The sequence below is a fragment of the Emydura macquarii genome, unplaced genomic scaffold (assembly GCF_026122565.2).
Source record: "Emydura macquarii macquarii isolate MOO-44397 ecotype Brisbane River unplaced genomic scaffold, CSIRO-AGI_Emac_v2 contig_2676, whole genome shotgun sequence".
In the NCBI taxonomy this organism is placed as follows: Eukaryota; Metazoa; Chordata; order Testudines; family Chelidae; genus Emydura; species Emydura macquarii.
This window is the reverse complement of record NW_027132813.1, coordinates 2,956,602-2,972,082: the sequence shown is the minus strand read 5'-3', so window position 1 is coordinate 2,972,082 and position 15,481 is coordinate 2,956,602. Positions and strand designations below refer to the sequence as shown.

The window sequence follows — 15,481 nt, the reverse complement described above, 5'->3', positions numbered from 1 at the left end:
TAAAAGTAAGAAATACAGAAACTATTGCCTTCTCACAAGGAATGCACCTTACCCTTGTTAGCAGATGAATCTAACTCCCCACGGTTCTTTGTATATACAGCCCCATAATACCTCGTGCATGAATCAAAGTGTTTTATATCTATAATTCTAGTTTTCTAGGGACTCTGTAAGTAGGTTAAATTTAATATGTGACCAAATGTTGTAATGTGTATAATATTTTTGTCTTGACCCTGCTGACCCATGAAGAATGTGCCCAGGTGTCCAGGAAGGGACCACTTGTAAGAGACTTTATTGCAAATGTCTTTGGAGATTTATGAGATAATGACCCATTAAGAGATGTATTTTAGCTTATTAGCAATTACTTATTTCCACAGGTGTTTTCTATACTAAGGACTTGGTTACAGATATCTCTAGTTCATTGATTAGGTATGCTGAGATACCATAAAGAACAGCTATCTTTAGCTTATTGACTTCCAGCGCTGCTGCGTGAGCCATTCAGCAACAAGATGGCCTCTCTTGCAGCTAGGGGCTCATCCTCTGCTTCCTCACACTCCAAGCCAGAGAGCTCTGCTCTATTACCCCAACCTCCACATATCTGAATCCTTTCCTTGTCCCTCCGCAGCATGTATCTGATGTTAGGGGCCAAAGAAAGGGATTTGGATAATGTGGAGGTTTGGATAATAGGGTTTCGGATAAAGGGGAGTATGTAGTATATAAAAAGCACAGTTCCTGGGAGTGAGCTGGAAGTGAATAGAGCTGGAGTCACTTTCCAGTTTCCAGATAGCCTTCCTTTCTGTGTTGTGCTGTATTAGCATTTATTAATCAAAGATTGTTAGTCAAAGATGGAGGCACCCTGATTATGTTATCTCTTATTAATAACAGCCCTGAACTCAAATCCCTCATCATTATAACTATATTTCTTCATTCAAGACAGAGTATGTTATAGTACTTGCAAATACTAGATGCTTTTATAAGGACAGCACGGATTGGATATTTTGATCTTATCACATACAATATATTTGCATACCCTTTTTAGCTTTTAGTGTTTTCCTCCACAGTGTAGAAAAGATTCCATCTGTCCAGTCATTAGTTGCAGTATCTAGTTTGCCAAACATCTGAGGAGCAGTAATAGCTTTTGGGTTCATACGCATTTCTCTATGAGGACGTCCACACTCTGTCATTGCCCTCATCAGCATAGTTATAACTGTTGTTTTTCCAGATCCACTGGGTCCAAGTATCATCAACCCATGGCGTACTTTATAAGTTTCATATAACTAATGGGGGAAAAAAGTGAACTATTTTGAAAAATATCATGCTTATTCTAAAAGGCTATTTTTGCAGAGATTTACTCATATGATCCAGAGACAGCACTTATAAAATTACATTAAATAGAAGACACCTATTTGATGGCAATTAGAAAGCTTTACAGATGAAGTACAAACTTCAAAATTTAAACTGCTTTGGATATATTCCTAATTACTACTCTTTGTAAAATGCTACTGACTAACATGTAGCTCCTAAACTGATGAAAACCAAATGTGTTTATTGTGAAACATACTTTCTCGAGGGAAGTCAAGTCTGAGCTCTTCAGAGCAGCTAAAAACAATTTTACTATAACATTTTAAAAAGAATTTTAATGCTGTTGATAGAGAAAAATGAATGTTAATACAAAAAAGGTATAGCAAGAGAATGGTTAACCATTGCACTGTTAAATAATGTGAGTGTGTAAGGTAGACATAACACAGCAATACTTCTTGTATCCTGGTGATCACAGGAATTTCTGTTATCACAGGGAGATTTCAAATACAGAAACAGTTAAGATTTAATCATAGGACCCGTCCCACCAAGATTTGCAGACACCACATGGTAATATATCAACAATATTAACTCAATACTTGTTTACCTTTGGATATTCCATGTGGGGAAGCATTCATTGCTTGAGATTTAGTTTTAGACCTAATCTCTTTAAGAAGGACAATACGTCATCCATCTTGGAACTAAAATCAGACTCTTTTGAAGTCCTAGCCAAAATCCTGGCCTGAACTTCAGGATCAAGGTCAAATTAAACAGCCAGTAATGGTATTTTATTGTAGCCACAAACATATTGTAAATACTGAATCTGAGACACCATAAACTGCCTTGGTCTCTAGTTCTTTTTGCTTGTTTTCTTAAGAAACTACCTAAAATCTCAAGAAGGAGACTTTCTCTATAAGAGGTAGTCACAGTCATAGCTACCCATAGGAGCCTGGTAAGGGAAAATTACTTATTCTGTGATTTACTTTCTAGTAGTAGTATCTCCAACAATTCATTATGAATGAGCTATCCCTTTTCCCTGTGGAATTTGGCTGTGGTACAATTTTGATCCCAAGGGGTCTTGGAGAGTTCTTCCCAAACTGTAGAGATACTCAGATAGCTGTCTGCCAAGCACATTATTAACTTTGAAATTGAACTAACTTTTAACTATATGCATGACTCGTATTCCAAAAAAGAATCAATTACCAGGGTAGACTGAATCATGGGGGACATTACTCTAGATAGGAAATTATTGGGTAAAAAACTTTCCACTCTACCACATAGTATCTCTCACAATCTGTGGCAAACGAAAAGCAGTGAGCAGTGAATTATGTGAATTGGGACGGAAAGAGACAGTTTTGATACCCAGAGCCCTTGGCACTTTGGGTGAAAGAAGGGAAAGAAGGAACCCAATCTTCTTGGCAAGATGGTGTACCTGAGACAAATCTTTAGTGGTCTATGAACACCGAGATTATGCCACAAATTTTCTGTACAATGCTATGGCTTTAGACAGAATAAGGGGAGGTCATCCTGACCTCCTGAGAGGCATAGAAAGATGCATTCACCTTTGCCGAAAAAGATCCTGGGGTCCTAATCCCCTTGTCATAGAATACATAATTAGGTTCCTACATGGATAAAACTGCCAACTCCTAAACTCATCTAGGAGGCGTGATAGCAACCAGGAAAGAGCTTTTGATGGACAGGCAAGACAGTATGACTGATATAAATGGTTTGAAACAGTTGTAGGTCCCATTTTGAAAAGACTGGTCTGACTACAGGTCTAGCCAGTCTGATTGCTCTGAGCAAACTGGAAATTTGAGGATCCTCTTCCAAGAAACCAGAGGATCTTGCATGTAAAGATGCCACTTGTGGCCGACACTTGGAGTGCAGTGGTGCTGGGCTGGAGTTCCTTCTCCACACCATTCTGAAGAAAATCTAGAATAGCTGGAATACTAGAATGTTTGTTGTTTTCTTGATACCATGAGCTAAACCTAGACCAGATAGAGGCCTTTAGCATCAAATATCATCTGGAAAACAGTACAGTCCCAATCATTTTGGCTATCAACACTTTCCTCTCAATAGCCATGCTGTTAGTTGGAGATGGTTGGGTCTTAGATAGAGGATAGTACCTTGATGAAAGATGTCCAGTCTCACTGACAGATACAGTGGGATTCTCAATTGGTTCCACATGTGAACTAGAACTCTGAGTTCTCCTTGATCGTTGAGATATACCACAGTGGTAGAGTTGTCTGACTGGACCAAAATGTCCTGGGCCTTTATGGTAGCTCTGGAACCTTCATATGGCTAGCTTGATAGCTCTGTGCTCCAAGAGGTTGATTCTTTTCATTGGAGTTCCAATTACCTTGTGCTATTCTATGTCCCAGATGTGTCCCCTTTCCTATTAGCCTAGCATCTGTTTTGAGTTGCTGCTGGTATCAAAAGCATATGGGGAGACCCTTGTGGACATTCTCTGAGACTGTCTCCTATGTAAGGGAATTCAGTACCATGATTGGGACCAGCACCTGATATTGCATACATTTGGATGACTGGATCCATACTTTCAGGAAAAATGCCTTGGAGACACCTGACATGGGACGTTGCTCATGCAGTGAGACCTATGCACAAAACCAGAAGGGCCAGTAGTTGGAGACACTGAGCTATGAATGGCCTTGTGTTCCTTACCAACATAGATATCAGATTCTAGTTTTTCTGGAATCTGTGCTTTGGCAACTCATTATTCCTCTCACCCATTTGTCTGTGGTCAATACAAACCATTTTCCTAAGAAGTTGCAAGTTTTGCCTCCTAGATTCAGATCTGGGCAGAAGCACATTCATTCTTTGTCATAATAAGCCTGTAGTGAGGTGAAGTGGCCTCTCTCCCTAATCAAGAGCAAGGGTTTTGCTTCCTGATCCATGATTCCAGGGCTTTCCCCAGTGAAATCGGAACCTGCCATCTTTCCTCTGATACTTTCGAGAAGCGGATGGACAAAAGGAGCATTTCTGGGTGTTACTGAGCTTGTAGTCCGTCCTTGAGATGCTACATGGGGATTGGAGGCATTGCTACAGTTTGGAGGCCCTGTCTGCCATCATCTCACACAACTTTTCCCCAACAGGAGATAACCTGTTGTGACACAGAGGCCCATTGGTGGTTCACTACTTTGTCAGCAACTTGTTCCGGGACTGACATAGTCCCTACACCTAACACTCTCTTGTCATGATATATTCCCAAAAAGTGGCATGTAATATATCATTGTAAAACTAACAACTCACTGATCATTACTATTCTTGCATGATGTATCAACCTAGGAAATGAGGGAGATTAGCCTCTTGTGGGGATCTGAAACTCAAATGATAAGAAATTGAATCCACCGATCAAATACAATATTACTGTATTATAAAAATGTATCAAGAAAGGTATTTTGTGAAAGCTAATGACTCACTGGTGATTAATATTACTGTAAAGTGTATATATTAACACTATGTGAGGAATTATGAATATTCACTGATATTATGCTTAAAGTTTGTGACCAAACTAAGGGAGAATCAGGTTTCCTCCCAGAGAAGAGGGAAGGCAGCTATTTACCTGTCTCCAATGAAATTAAGCAAGGTGTGATAAAAAAACAATGGAAGCCCCATTTACATACAAATCAGTAGGGGGTGGGAAGTCCACAGGAAGGGAAGAACAGCATAAGATCATCCTGAGTCTGGGAACAAATCAGTGAGTTTGGGAAGATATAAGGAGGGAGAAAAAACTATCCTGGCATCCATCACTGAACAGATACAATGGGTCAGACTCAGAGCTGTTGCAAACTGAGAAAGATTAATCCTTCAGCCACCAGGGATGAAGTCTCTGGGAACTGAATATAGATGAGAAACCTGATAAGGCAAACATCTTTCATCTACTAGACAAGGAAAACCAGCATCTTATACTTCTGTGTAAGATTCTGAGTGAGAGAAAGTCAGCCAGGGATAGAAAGAAAAAGATTAATAAGAAATCTACCTTGAACCAAGGCAGTAGCTTGTTAAGTCTTAGCCACTAGAAAGAGTATTTTACTTGTGTTCACTTGTATCCATTTTGTCTTTATCCCTTGTACTTGAACTCCCTTAAAATTCCATCTCCTTTTATTAATAAACTTTTTCACTTTAATCTAAAGTAACCCAGTGTGGTATTTGAATTGAGGTGATAGTTAACTCCAGTTAATGTGATAAACTATACTTCTGTTTCTTTAAAGGAACAATGGACCTTATTACTCCTCTGAATGTTCCAGGAGAGAGCTGGACATTTCAGGGTAGACAGTTTGGGGGAAATTTGGGCCTGGGAGTGTGATGGGATCATTTGACTAGCAGTAATCAAGACTGGTGGAGACCAGAGTGTGGCTGTGGTGTAACAAGTTATCCAGCCTGAATTCTGTGGCTCTTGCAAAGCAGGTAATGGCCAGGGATGCTCAAATGATGGCTGAGGAAACCTCATGATGGCTCTCACTTTTCCAGGAGCTATCTCTTGGGGAAAAGATCCCCTTTGGATGGAATTATCATCGTTTGCTAAATATGTCACTACAACATTCACCTTTGATTTTTCTGTCATGGCTTGTTTTAGCTTTTACATTTTATAGTATCTAAGTGGATGCTTGCTTATGTGTTCTTCCCAGTAGGTGTTTCTCATTCCTCCCTGATTATGTCCACAAAGGCTGGGTGCAGCAAGATGGCAATGTCATGAAGAGATTTGGAAGGCAGGTATTTACCCTTAGGCCTGTCCTCATGTGCATGCTCCAGTTGATCTGAATGGCAGATGCAACCTTTCTATACATAATCTCAAACTTATGCTCAGAGCCAGAATCTTAGATCTCTCCTTCCTCAGTAGAGTCAGAGGATAAATACCTTCTAGATTTCTTGTATTTTTTCCCTTTCCCTTTTTATTCTTTTTGGAGTTTTTGGCCTTTTTCACCTACTTTTCAGGAGTTGCCACTCTGTTCATGGGCTCTCTCTTTATGTAGTGCCTTGATCTTTCTGGATATATCTCCAGCTGTGTCCTCCCCTCAGGGTCCCACTTTCCTGCCTGGGGGTGGGGGTCTCATCACTAGAGTTCCCAGATTTGTACTGGGAAGAAGAGGAGCTGTGTAGGAACCCTGCTTCTTTCCCCAAGGAGCTGAGTACTCACTTTGGTATCAGATGGGGGAGGAGATACGCATGGTGCCCCTTAAGGGTATTTTTCTTCTGGCTCACGTCTGCTCTGGGACTTACCCCTTGAACTGGTCAGATAGTATCCTCCTCATCTTTGGATTGTCTACCCAGTATGTTCTACATTTCCTGATCAGGTTTTTCTGCATTGGAGTTGTGGCTCATTGTGAGGGGTCGGGGGGACCTGACATACCTGTCTGGCTCTAAGACCCTGCTCTGGCATTGTGAGAGTTGGTGGACTGTGAACAGGCAGAGAATAATTCACCTTCTGAAGAGCCCGTAATTCCTGCCTCACATATGGAACATTGTTTTGATTTAGCCTAGTGTTTGCAGGAGAGCTCTGCCAGGCCTGAGGTTAGGGCAGAGGAGTCCAGCAGGGAGGCCCTAAAGTAATGCATCTGAGTGGTTGATACCACCATACTGCTATTTATCTGATCCAGGGGAGGAGGAGGAGAAAAGGAGAGTAAAGGCTGCAAATGACTACCCAGAAAACAATTAAAATTAAAGCTGGCACAGAAATAGTTGGGAGCAAAGCAAACCAACACTGAACTGTTCCTATGGAGGCAGAAGATCTGGAAGTAAGCCAAAGAAGGGGGAGTGATTAGTTGGGGCTGTGTTTTGGTGTTTACTGATGTTTGGCGACCCTGGAAACTGAAGACAGGAGGGGATCCATACATCTCAGAATTATTGGAGATGCTGGGCTGCAGAAAAAGATTTCTCACTTACCTCTGTATAAACCAATTATGGTGTAACTATATGGGAAATGGAGTCCTTCTGTGGCTCTGTTGTGAGCATATGCTCCTTGTGCTCAACTGTCCAGTCAGTGAAAAAGAGGCAAGACCCCTTCCTACCTCAGAAACACAGATCCCTATTCCCTGACAGAGTGAGTGAAACAAGTTGAGAATCAGGAAGGCACAATCTAATCCTAGATCCCCCCAGAAAGAACAATGGGCTACTTCCAAATTCCACAAGGAAGAGGCATATCCCATTCATTATGGACTGAGGAGAATGTGATATGCAAAAATGGAGATAAAGATATCAAGAGCATCTATGACGATCTATACTTTGTTTGAAGGCTTTGTGAGATAAGATGCTCTACCTGAACAAGCTTAAGATTCCAAGGTGGATGATTAATCAATCCTGCCTCTTCAACCTGGTTGGTTACTGCAGCCTGCAGTTCAACATATGTACTACTGTCCAACTGTAGCCCAGGGAAAAGGTCATTGATGAGACTAAGAAATAAGGGCTCATCTTCATCTACCTGAAAAATGAAACAAAAAATGTTTAAAAATCACATCTGTGCATAGTAGAGTTTTCTTTTCTCATAAATCAAAATAAATCATTATGTTAAAATAAAGAGTATTCAACAATTTAGGAACTGATTTCTAAATAACATATGCTGATTATGGCCCTAAATTCAGGCTACCAAAAAGGAGGCACACCATTTTAAGTAGATGCACACCAACTTTTGAGTATTCCTAATCATGAGTATTTTAGATGCATACCCATGTACAAAAGTGTGCACCACTGAGCGGGCTGATTGTAAACAGCAATCTAGTTAAGTGAGCAGTCAAGTTAATGTGTTCATTTATGCCAGGCTCGTTGCCCAGTGCACATTTAATTTAGTAAAGAAAATAATATACTGCTCATGCACAGTACACTAGTTTTATTTATGATCTGGAACATTTTAAGCTTTGTTTTCAAATTTGATAAGCACATTCTGCTCATGGAGCTGCATGTCAGTTTGAATTTTAAAAATGGAGTTTTGAAGTGCTTGAGATTAAAAAAAAAAGTATCTGAAAAAAACTGTCAACTGTGAAAAACATCCAGGACATTCACCCATACAATACTGAAATATTAAACTGATTCTCACCAGTTTAGAGAGGTTCATATCCCTTAGTCCTCTCATAACTGTACTCAGTTCACTGTCATCTGGTCTGGCCCTTTTTTGAGCTCCAAGAGTCCTTAACACTGAAAGGATATTCCTCAGACCAAAGTCATAATGAACCTAAAAAAGGAAAAAAATAGCTTACATACCAATAATTGGAGGTTTCCACATTTATTTCCTCAATAGATCTATAACTCAGGGTGTGTGCTATGCCACGCAGGCCTGGACATATAAAAAAATTAGTCAAACCAGTGTTAGCTAACTCAATGAATGCACAAAGACTATAGCATAAGTCTGCTCTCACTGGAATTAGTGTAAATGAGGAATGATTCCATTTAAATAATTAAAAAAGGAGAATTGGGCCTTGTCAGCAAAGTTCTCTTCTGGTGTAAATTGGTGCCGCTTCAATGACTTCACTGGTGTGCATAACCTCGAAGGCTAGACTACAGTACTTACATTGTAGCCCTGCCTAAAGGGAAGGGCAGAGCCACACCGTTCAGGAGGAGCACCAGTGATATTATACTTCAGTTTGCTCCCTCTGATGCACTGATCTCTCCCCATGGTCTAGTATAGGAAGGGGTGTCAAGGGTCATGAACTTCTCTTCTCCCTATCCTGTTCCAGTATCTTGATACTCCAGGGAGGAACAGAAAAAAGCAGTCTCTGCATTCCTCAGAGACAGATACTGTGGAAGACCCATACAGAGCTGCACAGAGTGGGAGAAGGTGTGGTCACTTAAGGGACCATTTGCAATCTGATCCTCAGTGTGCATGCTAGTGCCAATATCTCAGTTCAAATAAAACTAAGCTACATCCACACTATGAGCTAAGACTGTGAGTACTAGCTTCTGTATACTCATCAAGCTAACATGAATATAAATAGTAGTATAGCTACGGTAGCATGGGCAGCGAATTCAGAGGCTGGGTAGCTGTTCCAGGCACAAACCCACCTGCAACTGGTGGGTACACATGTGGCACAGCTAAGTCATGCTGCTGCCCCCTGTGCTACTGCGGCTGTGCTATTTATACTCGTGCTAACCTGATGGGAGCTAACACAAATATGTGTACACAAGCAGGCAATCATACCCCAAACTTGTAGTGTGGACTAGTGTAGACATAGTGTTAGATAGCTGTTTGCAGCAGGGACTGTCATTTACTATATACTCAGTGACAAACAACTTCATTAACATAGAATTAAGATTGCCCAGTAATGTCTCAGAACATCAAGTTCAGCAAAATCTCTGAAAACAAGAAAATAAAGAGTTAATATATTACAAATATAAACATCTGAAAACCAGGAAATACACAGTTATGGCACATACCAACACAACCTGTTCATGCTTTGCAAAGTTTGTAGGATGAAGTTGCTGACAGGGCCAGTGTGAGAAATCACATTCATGGTTTATGTTCAAAATTTTGACAGTTTTATTACACAGTGATTACAGTAACTTGATGTGTGAGAGAAAATATCGGTATGTCTTTCTTTTCTTCCACCCTTACTCCACCATCACCTAAAACATACAGCCCCTCCCTGCAACAACGTTTCCAGCAAAGTCTCCCATTTCTGCCCCATAAACCCATTAGAACTTTAGAATCCATTAGCATGTAAAAAGTTTCTTGCTGTCTAGTGCCCTTTGCTTCATAAACATATCACAGACAGTAGCTTACTGCTTATTGGAGGATCAACAATCCTTGGTTAGGTAGTCCAAGCTACGAACTGAGCTGGACCCCAGACTTCTACTATACCCTCCACAGATCCCAGCAAACACACTGGGACAGGAAGAGGCACTCAGATTCCCTCCCCACCCACCCACCTGGAATGTTAGGCCCCCTGAGATCCTAGCACACACATGGGAAGAGAAATATGGAGCTGACAGCTCCCCCTGGATCTAATCCTCCACCCTCATTGCCACAGAGCCCAATGTCCAACTCTCACTAATCCTCACTCTCTCCTCTACACCTGAGCTCCCCAACTACTCTCTCTTTCCTTATCCATTCCCAATTTATCCCTCTCCCCATAATACCTCCTCCCCTTTTCTCCCCTTGTCTTCCCTCACCACATCCCCAAACCCCTCTCCCTCTAGTCCCACATTCTTCTGCCCCCAAGCTCCTTCTCCTCTCCCAGCAATCATTCATATGAGTCAATTATTTTTGAAAAACACTGAATGAACTTCTGAATTATCTTCTGTATAGTCCCCCAAAACAACAACCCTCCTTGATTGAGGCTAATTGTAGCCACATAGCTATACTTTATTCTCAGATTTCTTCTGATAGTAGGTTTCAAACTTAGAGCATCTAGATGCATGGTCAAAACATGTCCCCTGGAACCACCCAGGCCATGGGAAAACATGCTGAACTTGGCCATTTTCTCTGGTCATGTGCATTGCAATCTTTTTGGGGCATGAGTGTTTAGCATAGGCTAATCTAGACAGGCTAACTTTTTCTTTAATAACAATTTCGATATTGCGTCCCCAAAGAGGCATAGTATGCCATGCACAAGTTGAGATAAATGATGAGCAACTGAGATCAGTTAGAGGATGATCTATAATACTTAATCCTACCTCAGTGCAGGGGACTGTTATAGATGACCTATTGACGTCTTTTTGCATCCTATGATTGTATGATGATTGTCATGGTTTGAGCCCCACGTGTGTACAAAACAAATTGGTAGAATCTGTAAACTTTATGAAATGTTGGTTTTTGGGAGGGCTTTGGGTACACATTGCCCAAATGACCCCAAATGTAGATCACTCACCCTAACTCGCACCCTGTGAGGCAGAGCTAATTTCAACACAATCTGAGTAAGCATGCAGATTTTAGGGCCCTTAAAAGACTTGTGCTTTAAACAGGAAGTACCAGACAACCCTAAACATAGTAGAACTGGTGCTTCACTATAATACTTGTATAGTGCTTAGCCCATGTGGTCAAATCTAACTGAGGCATTTAGGTGCTATTGCAACATATATGTTAACATAAAATAATAACAATAATTTTTCATTGGTTCACATACAGATCCAGAACCAAATCCATATATGTGTATTTGTGTAGGAGGCTGAAGAACCAATATTATTATAAACTATTATTTATAAACAATTATTACAAAATATGAATAAATATATTTAAATGGGGTGAAAGATAAAATAATTGTTTGTTCGTAGGTATTATATACTTTATAAAGTGATTTTTTGTTTGAAATATATTTCAACTTTAAACATAAAATTAATATTCCAACAGAGAACTCCATACATCATAAGCGAAAGCCAAAATTGTACTGTAAAAACTGTAAGACTAGGAAACATTAATACCTGCTTAGTGAGCTGCTCCTCACAAAGTTTGTAAAGAACGAAGAATTTTTGAGCTAAGACCACATTATCAATAAATCCACAGCTTGCAAGTTTAACTCTCATAATAATCTGAAATATAATATACAGCATTATGAATTCCATTAATTTTTCTGAAAATTTTGGAAGGAAAGGGAAAAAGAGGTAAATGGGCATATTTTTTTTAAAATATAGCCCAATAAACCTAAAATATTTGGTTTCTCTTTAGCTAAGTAATTAGTTGTACCTGTCTATCTGGAACCATCATGGACACAGTTCTAAATTGAATTTTTAGATTTTCTGGTAGCTCCTGACGTCCAGCATACCCAGGATTCTATAAATGAAAACATATACTGTACAATATTCTTACTTATAATAGTCGAGTAATTTTTTTAGTGTTTAGACCAGATACTTAAGGAATGTTAATTATGATTTAAATATTTAAGGCCTGATTCTGTTCCAAATTACTGTAGACTAAGGTAAGTGAGATCAGAATAAGTCCTTTGTTTACTGTTTAATTATTAAACTATCATGACAAAAATTTTGACAAATAGCTATAAATTAATAGCTTATATAGCATTGTTATAGTTATGGCTGAAAATGCATTTTCATTATAAACCAGTTTTCAGATGCTTACAATGGAATAAAATATATATTGGGCCAACATTTTTCTTCATTAGTCTCACTCCAAAAGAGAATATTTTAGTTAAGTTTAATAAAATTCCATCCAACATTTGAGTTCTATAAATTTGCAAAGGTGCTTTTTTCGTAATATAAGAAAATATTAATTATTGGCATTTGGATAATTGAAAAATGGCTATTTAAGTTGCCAAAACACAAATGCCTACACTTGTTTGGAGAAATTTCATTTTCAAAAACAGAAGTTGAAAGCATTAGAAACTTGCATGGTGTATTTATTTTTCTACTGTTAAGAATGTACAGTGCGAAAGTGTGGAGCTCCAAATATATGCATAAAGCAACATTTGAATTACTAGACATTCATATAAATGTATATACTGAGTTTATCTCAATATCTGATCTCATATAATTCTGGTATGGAAAACCTAGGAGTGCCAGTGCCTTGATTAAATATACTAAAGCATCAGAACCAATGTACTCAGTGAGGAATGGATCTAAGTCCTATTTGGTCCTCTTTTGGTCTGAAATACATTTAAAAATGCTGAGATATCTTGACTAGTTGTTGTAAGAACATTTGGTGTCAAAGTACCACAAGGATGTATGTTCTCACAGAATTTTGGCTGAGAACTTGAAAAAGAAAAAATGATTATCTACCTTCCCATAACTGTTGCTCTTCAAAATGTGTTGCCCATGTCCATTCCACCATAGGTATGTGCACACCTCCTGCACAGTTGTTTGAGATTTTTCCCTTACCAGTCCCTGTGTGGGCAGCATAAACTTCTTCTGGTTCCCTGTGCCACTGCACACAGGCATAAAGAGCTATGCTGCCCCCCAAGCCTCCTCAGTTCCTTTCTACCAAGAAGACTCCGACAGAAAGGGGAAGGGAGTGGGTCATGACATGGACATGTGCAACACATCTCTAAGAAAAATATTTACAAAAAGGTAGGTAACCGTTTTTTCATCTTCGAGTGATCACACATCTATTCCACTGTAGTTGACTCACGGGCAATTTGAACTGGTGGTGGGCTTTGAGTCTACTTGAACAAGGATTGAAGGACAATTTGTTTGAATCTGGCATCGCCCTTCGATTGATGAGAGATGGCATAGTGAGGGGCAAACATATAGAGCAATGACCAGGTAGCTGCCTTACAAATATCCAGAATGGGAATCCTAGCCAGAGAGGCAGTGGAAGTTGCTTGCAACCTGGTCGAATGCGCCATCACTCTATTTGGAGGTGCAGTGTTGGCCAATCAGTAGCATAAACAAATGCAGTTGGAAATTCAGGTGAAGATCTTCTGGGTGGATACTGGATGGCCCTTTACTCCATCTGAAATGCTTACAAAGAGTTGAGACGAAGACCTGAACAGCCTAGTCCAGTCCAGGTAAAATGCCAAAGCTCTTCTAACATCTAGAGCACTGGTTTTCAAACATTTTGAGCTGAGCCCTTGCCTGTGAATTACAACATTTGGGGTGAGTGGAGGCACATGCAATGGTCTCGGGGGACAGAGCCAGTGCTCGGCATAGAGGCTGATGGGAGCAGAAATTGGCACAGCCCCGGTGGATGTTGAAACTGACCCACAGGCTGGGTGGCGTGCTGAAGTCAGTCAGGGGGCCTGCCCCTGGCGTTGCTGCTCACCCCCACACATTCCTCCACACACCCCTAGAGGGGCACACTCCACAGTTTGAAAACCTCTGATCCACAGTATGAAGTTTTTTCTCCCCTTTGTTCATATGGGATTTTGGAAAGAATGTTGGTAGATAAATCTCTTGATTTAAGTGAAATTTGGAGATCATGTAAAATAGGAATTTAGAGTGAGGCCTTGTCCTGAAAGAAAATTGTATAAGTAGGCTCTGATACCAAATCTTGCAGCTCTCCCACTCTGTTAGCTGAGGTTATGACAACCAGGAAAGTTACTTTCATTGACATGTGTAACAGAGAACAAGTCACTAGCATCTCAAAGGGGAGACCCATCAACTTTACTAGTACTAAATTTAAATTCCACTGAGGAACCAGATTATAAACCTGTGGGTATAATCTGAGCAAGTCCTTCAGAAATCTGATATATGTAAGGTTTGAAAAATTGATCAGTTATCCACAGGCAGGTGGAAAGCTGATATAGCCACCAGATGGACTCTAATGGAACTAAAAGACAATCCTTGCTGCCTTAGAATCAAAAGATAGTCAAAGATTGGCTATTCAGAGCTTTAGCTAGAGGAATACCTCTCTGTATGGACCAAAAAGAGAATCTCTGCCATTTATCAAGTTAAGTAGACCTACTCAAAGGCTTCCAGCTATTCATTAGGACTTCCTGTACTGCCTTAGAGCAAACTTGTTCTGAGGATATCAGCCATGAAGCATCCACACAGTCAGGTGGAGGGCCTGAAGGTTGGGATGAAGAAAGCATCCACCTCTCTCAGGAGCAACAGTGGAGGTCTGACAAATAGTGATAATAGAGTTGAAAACCAATGCTGACAGGGCCACACTGGAGCTACTAGAATAACATAAGTGGAATCTTGCTTGACCCTAGGCACAAGCAGAACTGCAGAGAAGGCATATAGTAATCCTCTCAACCAGGTCAGGAGGAAAATATATATATTGGCAAACCAGGGCTGAGGCCCACTTAGGAACAAAAAAAGATGACTTTTTTGTTTTCTCTTTTTGCAAACAGGTCCACTTGGGGAGTTCCCCACCCTGGAAAATGGATCTGGAGATGTCCGGTGGAAGAGACCATGTGTATTGGCCTGTGAAGGACCTGCTCAGGCTGCTACACAGTTTTGAACTCCCAAAAGGTAAGTGGCTCTCCGGTTGATGGAACTTGTGATGCAGAAGTTCCACAGGATGATTGTGTCCTTGAGTAACTTTGTGGATTGTGTCCCTCTTTCATTGTTTACATAAAACTTAGCTGGCGTGTCGTCCATGAGTACCAGTAAGTTGCAACCCCTAATGTGTAGGAGAAATGCCATCCAAGCCAGGCAGATGGCTCGGAGCTCCTTAATACTTACATAGTGAGTCAGATACAGGGGAGACCAAAGGCTCTGAATTTGAAAGGGACCTAAGTGAGAAAACCTGAGGCCTGGGCTGACCGACCAGCCAGTCATCCAGGTAAGGAAATAAATGGACTCCTGCCTTTCACAGGAATGCCACTTTTATAGCCAGGCATTTTGT

At 40.4% G+C, this 15,481-nt stretch overlaps 1 protein-coding gene across 1 annotated transcript in view; it reads right to left on the bottom strand.

Annotated features, from left to right (window-relative positions):
- The window catches only part of DNAH8 (dynein axonemal heavy chain 8), a 563,218-nt gene that overhangs the window by 205,502 nt on the left and 342,235 nt on the right, over nucleotides 1–15,481 (bottom strand). Inside the window, exons 46-50 of the mRNA XM_067565373.1 lie at nucleotides 11,924–12,010; nucleotides 11,662–11,769; nucleotides 8,345–8,479; nucleotides 7,571–7,732; nucleotides 1,028–1,274 (exon numbers count right to left, since the gene is read on the bottom strand). Coding sequence (XP_067421474.1) covers nucleotides 1,028–1,274; nucleotides 7,571–7,732; nucleotides 8,345–8,479; nucleotides 11,662–11,769; nucleotides 11,924–12,010 — 739 coding nt within the window. The remainder of the gene's footprint in view (nucleotides 1–1,027; nucleotides 1,275–7,570; nucleotides 7,733–8,344; nucleotides 8,480–11,661; nucleotides 11,770–11,923; nucleotides 12,011–15,481) is intronic.